Raw genomic sequence first — 13,267 nt, forward strand, 5'->3', positions numbered from 1 at the left:
GCAGATGTTGAAAGGTCTCAACAAGAGAAGAAAGAAAAAGTTGTTCTTTTTGTTCATCCAGCTAAATAGCTTTTTCCCCCAACCCATAATGATACCCAGGGCCACAACTAGGGGGGAGCAGGCGGGTCTCGTGTCCCAGGTGCTGGACCCAAGGGGGCATAAATTTCATTCTGAAACCTCTTCTTCAACATTACAAGGGGGTGTCAAAAAAAATTTTCCCACTAAAGTCAGTGATAAAATTGTCAAAAACTCAATGACAGATTACATCACAAAACTAAGAAGTTTTTATTAGGAATAGCTTAATTTTTAAGCAATATGTGAATTTTCAAGTCTCTCAGTAAATCAATTTTCAAAAAATTCTATAAAGTCATCCTAAAAGTTCTGAGCATTTTTTATAAGCATATGTTTCAGTTGCTGCTTCCTTTTATAATGATATTAAAATAAACATTTGTGACAACACAGTGAAGTTGAAAGCCTACCGAGATGCTCAACTTAAGTTTCTTTGTGTTCTGTGTATTTTGAATATTTTTACAGGGTGTTCAATATGGCTAATCAAAAGTTGCATTTTAAACACTTGATGCTATTATTAAATAAACAGAGTTTTCGACTACAATTATCTGGGCATAATAGTACAGAACGACCTAAAATGGAATTTGCATTGAGAAAAATAACTAAAAGAATTCAAACTTTTGCAGCGGTATTATATAGACTTAAAAATGCAATAGATGAAAAAATTTTTAAAGATATATTTTATGCCTGGATATACTCAATTGTAACACATGGAATCTGTGCTTGGGGAGGTGCATACTATACTAACATAAATAAATTAAATATATATAATGAAATCAGATTCACAATAAAAACTAATCCCTCTAACCAAAACAAAACTGGCTGCCATGCATTATCCATAAGACAAAACTATATATACAGAATAATAAAATTTGTTATAGCAAATGAAGAATGGCTAATAAAGAATCGAAACAGATCTTCAAATAGATTAAGTATGGAATATCAAGTGCCAAAAACAAATAAAACTCTATTCAAAAAAAGTTTTAGTTACACTGCTCCAAAAATATAAATAAATACCAAACTGCTAATCATACTAATAAAAGATTGAATTATAATATTTTTGATTTTGCGACGAGCATTGTATTTGAAACACTAATACAATAGTAATATATTTACATTGAAAAATATTTTTTTCTAACTTTTACAATACATGTGTTTAATTTTTGTGCATAGAGATATCTATCATAAATATCAATATTTTCAACAATTTGCATGAACACTAATCAAAATTCGAAGAGATAATACCATGAACAAGATATAATTATTGTTTTAATTTGAAATTTTTTTCAACATATTTTTATGATGTTATAAAAATCCAATCATTGTGCGCGCACACGAGCATAAATTATTACTGTTTATTGTTTATGATAATAGAACAATAATGAAGGTTGCTTGAAAAATAGAAATTTAGTATTACAAATTATTTGACCTTCTGGAAGTACAAGTAGTCCCTGGAGGGTCACAAAGTGGGTGTAAATGTATGTCCATTTTTGTTTATTTTTTATGCATTTTTGTTTATTTATTATGCAATTTTTGTCTTGTCATCTGTCTTTCTTTTGTATTTTGTAACATGTTCTGTTTTGTCCACTTAAAAAAATAATAATAACAACAACAAAAGGTAATGTTGATCAAACTTGTGTGAATATTTATCAAGTCTATAGAGATATGAAGTTTTGCTTGAATCAACAGTTTGACCATTTCTCTCTTTCAGCACATTTTAAATATTAAAATTTTATTCTCTAGAACATTGTTTCCCAACCTAGGGGTCCGTGAGTACTTTGTGAGGGGTCCGCGGTATCATTTTCATTCACTACCATCGCACGAATGACATATTTAGTGCTGTGAAGTTATTTTTTTCAAAAATCATTGATTTTTTATGATATGCAAATTACACAAAAAAGTACATTTTAGATATCATGGGGGAAAGATGTTCCAAATTACTGTCACTGCAGGGGGTTTGTGATGTATTGAATTTTACCGAAGGGGTCTGCATCATCAAAAACTTTAGGAAACACTGTTTCAAAAGATGAAAATTAGAGTGGATGAGAATTTCTCAAAGTTTGTAATTCAAGAAAATCCAGAATTAACAAAACTTAGAAGACTCTAAACACAGAAAAATAGCTAATGCACCTTTCTTGAAGCTAGTTAGAAAAAATCTGAATGGATTTATATATATAGTGTGATATACATCTAAAATGCAACAAAAAGGACACATGGAATGGACATGGGACATTTTGTCTGTTGTCTGGGCATTTTGTCTGTTGTTGCCTTTGTACTTATATTGTTAAGACCTTATATTTCCTTTGATAATCAAGAACAAATTCTAGGAGATAGGCTAGGATGTTTCACTACACCAGTCATGATGACCAGATATTGCACTATCTCACTTTCAATTGTTTTGCTCCCTTCAAATATTTTTATGAAAAAATTGCTCTCCGATGCAACACTGTAAAAAGCTGCAGAGGCTCTATTTCTCTTTCCTCCAAATCAGCTACAAGATATTTTTCAGGAATTTTTAAAATCCGAAAGTTATGGAAAGACAAAGGATGTTTCCAAAAATAGAGTAGTAGTCATGCATTTTTTCTCTGCTCAATAATTTACACGGAAAACACTCAGAACTTATGGGACAACCCAATACTTGATGATCCAAGTTTCAAAACATCTACTTACTTGCGCAGGATTTGGCTTTCATTTTTGATGTTTTGGTTCCTTGAGAAATTGGCCGTACTTTAACAAATGGGTGATCCAATCCAACTGCCAGGGAAGCTAATAGTATAAGAGATGTGTCCTTATAAAACCAAATTTATATTACCTGAATTCAATATTTAATGTCATTTTTGATTAAATTCACATTTCATGTAATGTAACCACTAACTAAATTTGCACAATAAGAGAATGAAATTTTTGAATGTGTTTACAAGCTGAAAATAAAATGAATGAACTCAAAAATATGAGTTCTTGGATTAAATCTCTCATGCACAAGTTTTGATTTTTACTGATTTGTAAAGACATATTGAAAACAGATACAATGGCATTTAACACAATGAATTACAGTAAAACCTCCAAACAACAGCCACATTCTGTTCGAACTGAGTGTGTCCCATAGACTAAACATTACAGGTAACCTCATAACAATGATTTCCGAACACCGGCTACTTTGGACATGGAGTCAGAAAAAAATATGCATATCGATATGAGAAAAATACTTCAAATAGATTAAATATGGAATATCAAGTGCCAAAAACAAATAAAACTCTATTCAAAAAAAGTTTCAGTTACACTGCTCTAAAAATATAAATAAATACCAAACTGCTAATCATACTAATAAAAGATTGAATTATAATATTTTTGATTTTACGAAGAGCATTGTATTTGAAACACTAATACAATAGAAATATTTACATTGAAAAATATTTTTTTCTAACTTTTACAATACATGTGTTTAATTTTTGTGCATAGAGATATCTATCATAAATATCTATATTTTCAACAATTTGCATGAACACTAATCAAAATTCGAAGAGATAATACTATGAACAAGATATAATTATTGTTTTAATTTGAAATTTTTTTCAACATATTTTTGTGATGTTATAAAAATCCAATCATTGTGCGTGCACACGAGCATAAATTATTACTGTTTATTGTTTATGATAATAGAACAATAATGAAGGTTGCTTGAAAAATAGAAGTTCTACCCCCCCCCCACCCCAAACTCAAAGGAAAAAAAAAATTATATATGCTTTCTTTTTCTGAGTACAAATGCTAGATGAGTATATTGAAGGCAGTGGAGAGAAAAAAATAAAAAAGTATCGCTGCAAAATTCAAAAATTAATAACTTGAAGAATTAGCATTTCACAGTTGTAGGTTGCCAATGAATTTTCAATTCTAAGAATTACAAATTCTATGTTGACTATTGACAGTTACATAACTATCGACCATTATTCCTGAAAAGACATCATAATAAAACAAAAAGTTTAGATCTTGCCAAATATCAGGATTCATGACGAACGTTACGTCTCAGACGATATCACCATCAATCCTTGAAATCTTTCATCAGGAATTTTGCATTAGTCATTGAAAACAAACCTTTCAATCCAAGGAATGAACCACCATAGACCTGCATCAAGGTTTCTCCACCGCCACTGAGGTTTTCACACACACACACACACAGGACTTCAAGGCAAGAAGTATATTTATAGATTCACAGGAACAGTCCATTTGTTATCACGATAGGAGTATACTCCTGATTTCATTTTGGTGAGACCAAACTCTTTAACTATCTAAAAAATGACAACATTTTTGTTGTGATTCAACTTCAACAATTCTTCAGACCAGACAGAAACAAAATTATAAATTAGTCAATAGAGGTTCATTATTGAATTAAAAGAACTGTCAGCCTATGGCTGAGGATTAGTAATAACTACTAATCAAAATGAAATTAACTAAAGGAAAAATGAAGTGATCAGTCAGTAGACAACAGAGGTATTTATATATCTGATTGGAGAAGATATTTTTGGACCAATTGTCCTGTGTGAGCTTCTAATCTTAATCATGAAAATGACGTAATTTTCAGGATTTACATAATTTCTCAGTACAAACATTTTTAAAATACAATTATTTTAGAATGGCAACAACACTATTGCATTGTGAGAATAATGTCAACAACTATTTGAACGACAGGCAGAGGTCCCCGGCCAAAGAACGAGTACAATAATGCAATTTAACAATTTTTACAATACAAATGAACAAAATGTGTTAAGATTAAAGCTTTCTCTCTTTCAAACCACGCACAACTCTGGTCCATCACCATAGGAAATTTAATACCAAGTAAGTTGTGCCAGAAGTGTGAGTGTGTGTGCCTAACAGTCTGAGTGCATATATAGTGCTGTGTCTGATTTTCAGTGCTACCACATATGTTTGGGATGTGAAGTGTAATGATTGAATATTTGTACTGTTTGTAGTTTTTTGTAGTACTTTTTAATGGAGAGATCTGCTTGCATCTGCGTTATTATTTCACTATCAGACATATGTGAGAGAATAATTTAGATGGGATGTCAACCGCCTGACCTCTAGCCCATCAGTCAGAAGACCCCACCCTCCGACTGCCTGACTTACCAAACTTGACTGGCCTAAGCCAAAATGCCAGTGAATACTTTGGGTGGTTTCTGGTAGCCAAAAAAACAGTTTTTTTCGGTTCCAATAGCATTTGCATTACAAACAATTATATTTGTGAAAAATCATTAAAACTTCTAATAATTAAAACAAATATTTATTAATGTAATTGACACTACTCCCATATTAATTCACCTATAAATATTTCCTGCATTTTGACAAAAACTAACTTTTGCAATTCAAGTATTTTATAGCTTAACGTAAGGAATTATTTTATATACGTGATATATTTTTAAAGCTAATATTAAACACACAGTAGTGCGATGTTTTCCCCATTTACTTACAATATGCATTAAAATCTGATAAAAATCAAGTAAGAATACAAAATGTGTTTAATGAAGCATAATTAATGCAGATTAGTTAGCAATGATTTGCGATATACAAGGCGATTATATTAAAGTTCCGATTTCAAAACACTGTAAAATCCGAACCACTTGCAAGAATAACTTGAAAATTTTTATGAATATTCCTGAAGCAATGAAATTACATTTTGCAAAGAAAAAACATTTAAAAATGTAAAATAGATGATGCTGTACTTGGGAAATTTACTAACAGAATGGAAGTGATAGTCAGTTGGGGGCAAAATGGCAATTTATAATTAGCATAGTTCAATTTCATAATTCATGGGAACATCACAAAAATGAAGTCATTAAACAAACAGCAACTTTCACAAGAAATTTTCAATGTGTTGTCCACCATGTTCTGCTACGAGATGGCAGTGCGAAAACACTTGTTCAACAACAGATACCCAGGTGTGTCATTTTAATGCTATAGATGTGCTTTTAATTCAGAAGCGGTTCACTGCAGTGTTGACCATCGGTTTTGGACAACTGTTGGTTGGCCCCAACATATTTCCTGGTGATATTTAAAAACAGATATACTTAACTTTACCGGAAACTGGAATCTGCAATTTGTACAGTCGTAATGGACATGCCGCCACATGTCGTAATGGACAGGTTCGATTCCCTCTCACACCCAGCCAAATGTTTTTTTCCCTCCCTACCGTCTTCGTTTCTAGATGATCTTAAATTGATATTCAATTTCAATATTTTTTAATTTTAATAAAATTTAATTTTTTTATTACATTTTACTTTTTTCACAGGTTAAATGTGATTCATTATATTTACTACCAATCACCAGATGCACAAGGCTAGGAGGTTGTTCCCAAACAGTAAACGTGGCAAGATGGAGGCCATCCTGTACACTAAATTATCATTTATTGATTCACTAAAAAATGCTTGCATTTTTTCTGATTTAATCAAAATGCGGTTCAGCTGCATCAACTGACAATAATAACAGCTCGCGGAGAGGCCACTAAAGCTGGGCCCTGCTATCATTTATTGATTCTTAGGGAGTCAACCCATTTCTTTATTATTGGCTCACAATGAAAATACCCAAATGCCATTTTTTTTTAGAGCAGTCATTCATAAATGTTGTTTATTTAAGCGAAATCACCAAGCAACTCTTGCATTTGGGGATAAGTTAGCAATCAAAACATATGGTTAACATTTAACTGCAGTGAAACTCTCGTTTCAATTCAGCTAAGTTTGCGATTCAACCACTGAACAAAAGTTCTTCAGGTAACACCAAAGCAGAAAGTTGTAAGGATTAATGCCAGGTGAACATGGTGGCCAGGTGTTGTCTCATCCTATTATTCCTGAAACTGTTCTTCAGCAGATATTTTGCTGGTGTTGCAATGTACATCTTAAAAAAAGTTGCGCTGCCCACACAATGATGTTGTTGAAATGATGTGCTTGTGCAAAAAAGATTATACTGAAGGCAGAATATAGCATCATCTATTGGTACATTAAAAAAGAGTTTCCTTTTTACCTAACAAAATTCCATTGCTCCAGGAGTATTCGTGCAAATTTACAAGGCATTCTGATCAGTGGTTCTTATTTCATAGGATTTTGGAATCAGAAGTAATTTATAATCACCCTTGTATATATAGTTATTTTAGTATATATAGTTATTATTTTTCACAAATCACTTACTACAATACAGTAGAAAATTGATTAAGTGGGGGAAATGAGGGAAGTATAAAAAACAACTATTGAATATTAAGCCTGTGCTGGGGATATATATAAATTATGACGTGCTGTTTCTTATAGAAAGAAAATTTCTGTGAGGCAATGAAGCCCCCTACACTGGTCTTTGTCCTTCAGGGGCAGCTGGTGCCTTTATGGGACTATAAAGTGCAGTTTACATGGGAAATAGAAAAAGTGAGTTTAAAACCCACTTCAAGAATTTTCACCAATGACTGCTCTCCATTTCTTTCCTTACAAAGGAAAAAAATCTTTGAGCGGGTGCTAGAACTCCCAATGCTACCACAATATTACACATGTAAACTGGGCTTATGACCACCTGCCCATTAGCAGGTAATAATGTAATAATAACTCACTGTTATTGTGTCTTTGAGAAAAAATGTGTGAGATAATACACCATTTCATATGAAATGTGTGATACAATCCTTATCCATGAACTCCCTAGAGATAGAGCATCAGAATGTAGCCCAAAGCTATAAAATGTGGTAAGAATGAGAAATTTTGACTACTATAAAAAATTGTAAGTAACTAAGATACTTTATGTGAAAAAAATATATATATAGTTTTATACAATTTTTTTGAAAAAAAAACACTTATACCATCTTTTACTATTTGAAGATATGCCATCAGAATGTACTCCAAAATTGGAAAATGTGGTAAAAATAAAAACTTTTGGTTAATAAGAAATGGATATGATATTTTACTAGGGAAAAATTGTATTTAGGCCATTTTTATGTGATTTTAAAAAAAAAAAACCAGGCTGTTTTTTTCACAAACCACTTGGTTAAAACGAACATGGTTCAAACCAAACAATCCTGTCCTAAGCACTGAAAGCCTAAATGCCTTAATTTTAAGATGCTAAAATAGCACTGTAGACGATTAACAGGGCCGCAACTAGATGCTTGATTAGTCGAGGCACACACATTTTGTGCCCCCTTGTAATGTTGAAGGAGAGTTTAGAGGGTGAAATTTGTGCCCCCTCTGGTCCAGCACACTAGAAATGCCTGATCCTTTCTAGTTGCGGTCCTGTTGACTAATCAGTTATTATAATATTACAGAGTATCAATATAATCAGTTATATAATTATCATAATCAATTACGGAATGGATTATCCTTTTACATGTTATGTAGATTGCAAATTTTAGTTGATTTTTTTATAAGATATGAAACAAATATTCCCAGTAATGGCCACTTCCAAATAGCAGCCACATTTTCATTGTCCCTTTAGTGGCTGTTGTTGGGAGGTTTTACTGTAATAAATTTTACAAAAGATTTGTCCCAAATGTGTTTAAAAACTGATGTTCTCACATGAGAACATTGCACACTAATGACAATATACAGACCAATCAATTAAACTTGTCAATTATTTTCACTAAAAATATCCCAAGATGATGATTATAAACAACTCATATTATTTTGACTGGAACACTGCATCAATGGCCAAACTTCAAGTTATTCAGAGCATTAAAAAAAAATGAGGCATTGTGTCATGACAAGGCCTCTAGATTAAAGGCATAGAATATGTCAGTGGGGTGAAATCACGAATGAGAATGAAAGAAACAATCTATTACAGCACAAATAAAGAATTTAATTTCACATATACAATAAATACAAATGCACCATTTCATAAATGCAATCATATCTTGAATAATAAGTCAGATTGAATTGCAATCAGATCTTGAATTACTATTCAGATATCAACACATTAGGATGAAAATATTTACACTGCCTAGTATAAATCTCACTATGCCATTTTATAGCAATATCACTGATATCAGTGTCAAATAATTCTTTATAGTTCAAATCAATAGACTTTCTGGATACGAAGCCAAGGTGAACTTGGGAAACAAAGTTCTGTTGTCTCTCTACCAGGAACAGAACACAGGACTTCTTGCACACCACTGGGCAAGCACATTGATCATTACACCATCATAAACACAAAATCATCTAAAACAAGCACAGTAGCATGACTTACTGAGTAGAGCCTCTCTAGAGAAGCTGCAATATCTCTACTCAGCAAGTTACACTACTGCGCAGGTTTTAAGGGAAAAAGATCTCATCTCTATGGTACACTTGTCTGGTTTGTGTGTCTTTTGCCTTGGTCCTGGGTTTGATTCCCAGTAGAGACAATGCAACTTTTTTTCCAAGTTAACCTCAGCATAATATCCAGAAAGTATATTGATTTCATGTATTGTGGGCCAAGAGAAAAAAATTATCCAATTCTTTAAAGTGTCACCAATTTATCACCACAGGCTTGCATTGGAGAGATGGAAGACTTTTCTTATAGTTATCTCTCCCCCTCACTGCTAAGAAAGAGCAAACCACAGAACGCAACTGCAACTCCCCCTCACTGCTAAGAAAGAGCAAACCACAGAACGCAACTGCAACTCTGGCACTTAAACCCTTGCTGAGAATAAGCTTGTAGATCCCTGGGATCACACACAACTACTTAGACCGAGCAACAGCAACCCCATGATCTGAAGTAACTGATGAAGATGAACACACAATGAGCTCAGAGTTCTTTGTTACACTTTTACTACTTAACCTTTCTTCTTTCTTTCAAGCTGAGCACAACTCAGGTCTATCGCCATGGACAATTTACTAGTGAGTTGTGCCAGAAGTGTAAGTGTACCTAACAGTCTGAGTGTGTATCTAGTGTTATGTCTGATTTTTCACTGCTGCCATCTATATTTCAGAAGTGAAGTGTAATGACTGAATATTTGTACCATTTGTAGTCCTGTTGCTCTGTGGCAAGACTTTTTAAAGGGGAGATCGACTTGCATTTGTTCCTCAAAGTTAGCTAAAGCTGAGGTAAAGATAAGTGTAGACACTTCAATGGGAAAACTGGTTGCTAATAAGTGCCCCTACTGGCAGAGGGGTGAACTACAGAATCATTTGAATGGTGTTCTTTTCTTCCTATTTGCTAATCACTTTTCTTGTCTTGCCACATGGTTGCTCTCGCTCTGTTTAATCTTATTTCAAATTTCAGTGTTCTCTTTCACTTGTTCCTTAGCAGGCCATTTCTGAGCTAAATTACCTTTCTTCACATATCGTGGGTTTTTTGGTTTTAAAGTTTTTTAAATTTGAAATTCGAAACTTCAACATAAACTGTCAATCAAAATGAATATGGGTGTGATTATACGTTAGTTTGCTCCTCTCTCACCAGATGCTGGTGTTATGAATTCAGGGCATTTTCAACATTCAGTGTTAAAATTTCTTTAATATTGAGCATCTATGCTTATTCTTAACTCAGCTATGACATGAGCCGACCACCACTATGGCGACGGTGGGGTTCAAACCCAAGTACTTAACCATATATGCACCCTGCACATATTCCTCTGTGGAAATTTCTAACAAATCCATACATGTCAGAATGCAGTGAGTTCATAATTAAAAGACCCTGTTTTAAAGTAGCCTAAAGGTGAAACCAGTCATCAGAAAAGAATGAAATTTTGTGGAGGACTTCATAAAGTGATGGAAATTTGTTACAGGGGGAAAAAATTAGTTGCACATGTCGCCACCAGAGAGTGTTTCACTTTGAATATCTGTAGTAAACATGTAAATTTATACAATGGCACAAAGCAGCTGTTATAAAACCTAGAAACATTTGTGGAGATCTTGTTTCTCAATGTGTTTGCTGCTCACAATGTTGATAAGTTTACGAGATCGTGCTTTCTTGAACATATTGTTTTACCAAAACAGCGATTCCGCAGTAACTACTCTACGGACATATCAGACTTGGAAGAGGATTCAAAAAGGTCCAATGAATGTTAAAAACCTTTGGAGTATGATGACGAAATTTGAAACCACAGGATCGTTGGTTGTTCGTCCTGGAAGAGGAAGAAAACCTATTTCTATAGACGCTGTACAGGAGGTTTTGTTTCAGGTGAAAGAGGACAGAGCTTCAAATTCTCGTGATAACACTAGTGTCAGGCATGTAGCACAGGTATTGGATAGGCCACATTCAACTGTCCATAAGATAATGTGGGAAAAATATCCTCCGATATTATCCATACAAACTTTCACTTGCGCAGTGGTTGCTTCCACATGATTATGATGATCGACTCCGGTTATCACTGCAGTTTCTAGCTTGCATTGAGGTCAATTCAGAATGGCTGAATCGACGGCTTTGGAATACCCTCTGGACAGATGAAGCGCATTTTCACTTGGATGGAGCAGTCAATACTCACAACTGCCGAATTTGGGAAACAGAAAATCTGCACGCTATCTTAGAGGTTCCGTTGCATTCACCAAAAGTGATGGTATGGTGTGGATTTATTTTGCATCATTTATTCTCAGTCCCTACTTCTATGAGGAGTTACATTCCACAAGTATAGTGATATGTTCGATCACAGGGAAGCGATATACATTTCTGCTACAGAACAAAATTGTTCCGGCTCTGCAAGCACGTCACTGCCTTGCAGACACAATCTTTATGCAAGATGAAGCTCCTCCACACATTGCGGTGTGTGTTAAGAAAATGTTCTTTGATCATTGATCATTTTTATCGCACCACAGTCATTTTCTGCACATGAGGGCTAATTAGACCGGGACCTACAATTTATTGCAGATTCCGAACGGCAGGCTTGTTTTCTATACTCCTCGAGAGGTTGGTGCGCTAACCCCTCGATGGGGGACTTCCTGCGGTAGCAGTTTTTGCTGTGATCATGTCGCCGTTTCTGTTGTACCTCTGTGTCAGGAAACTTTTCCAATAAGGACGAACCGGGTATCGAACTCGCAACACCTCTGAACATGTAACGTTACCGATTGGGCTCCCGTGGAGATCATTCTTATTCTAGTCATTGTTTATATACACTCATGGCCACAAAAATTTGCGCACCCAGAAAAAGTCGTCAAAATGAAAAGAAATTTTACACATGTAAGTACTACGTTGATATAAGTAAGTGATTAGAAAATCCAAGAAAAAGGATCATTTATTGCAGAAAAAAGTACAGATGAACAGAAGTTTTAGTACTCTGTTGGACCCCCTCTAGCGCGAATGCATGATGCGATACGAGCAGGCATTGAGGCATACAAGTTCCGTATGATGTCCTGAGACATCTCGTTCCACAGTTGCGTGTGTCCTCGTGGGGTGTCCAACTTGCCGTCCCAAATGATCCCAGATATGCTCGATTGGTGACAAATCTGGGGATAGAGCAGGCCAGGGAAGGGTGGTAATGTGGCAGAGGCAGTCTTGTGACATCCTTGCTGTGTGTGGCCTAGCATTGTCTTGTTGAAAAATGGCTCCTGGGAGCCCATGAGTGGCAACACATGTGGCTGAAGGATGTTATGGACGTACCGCTGGGCTGTCATTGTGCCATGGATCAATATTAGGGGTGACCGTGTATCATAAGCAATGGCACCCCATACCATGACACCAGCTGTGGGAGCGGTGTGTCGCTGTAAAGCGAAGGCAGGATTGAAGCGTTCACCACGGGCCTCCACACACGAACACGATTGTCATCACTGCTCAAGTTGAATCTCGATTTGTCGCTGAAGACGACCTGGTTCCATTCCGTTGCAGTCCAATCCCGTCATGCTCGACACTACTCCAAACGGAGGCGTTGGTGGGTGGGTGTCATTGGCCGCACACGTAATGGGCACCACGATACCAGATGTCCTTCAGCCAGGCGCCTTGCGATGGTTCGGGAAGACACAGGGGCCCGTAGTGAAGCTGCTGCCTGTGTCTGGATAGCGGCCAATGAGGCAGTTGGCTTTACGCGTGCGTTTCAGGTGATGTGACAGTCTTCTCGACGACTGGTCTGTCGAGGCTGTCCTGAACCTGGTCGCCATGTAAATGACGTCTCTTCTGTCCACTGGTCCCAACACCTCCTCACAGTAAAATCAGAACGGCCTAGTTGATGAGCTACTCGCCGAGCTGACCACCCAGCTTCCATCATCCCGATGATTCTTCCCCTATCGAACTCTGACAACTGCTCATATGGTCTTCGACGGCGGCGTAACGGCATGTCTACCTC

General features: G+C 35.5%; 1 protein-coding gene across 4 annotated transcripts in view; it reads right to left on the reverse strand.

Moving 5' to 3' along the window:
• The window catches only part of LOC149085065 (uncharacterized), a 115,460-nt gene that overhangs the window by 30,371 nt on the left and 71,822 nt on the right, over positions 1-13,267 (reverse strand). For all 4 annotated transcript variants that reach the window (XR_016192790.1, XR_016192789.1, XR_016192791.1 and 1 more), the window contains one exon: positions 2,740-2,835. Coding sequence is in view for 1 of the 4 variants with exons in the window: in XM_089232847.1 (XP_089088973.1) it covers positions 2,740-2,835 (96 nt within the window). In the remaining 3 variants the exon portion in view is untranslated. The remainder of the gene's footprint in view (positions 1-2,739; positions 2,836-13,267) is intronic.

Source organism: Pholcus phalangioides, unplaced genomic scaffold (genome assembly GCF_987345545.1).
Source record: "Pholcus phalangioides strain wild (caught in Gottingen) unplaced genomic scaffold, Ppha-v1.0 ptg000007l_1, whole genome shotgun sequence".
Taxonomy (NCBI): domain Eukaryota; kingdom Metazoa; phylum Arthropoda; class Arachnida; order Araneae; family Pholcidae; genus Pholcus; species Pholcus phalangioides.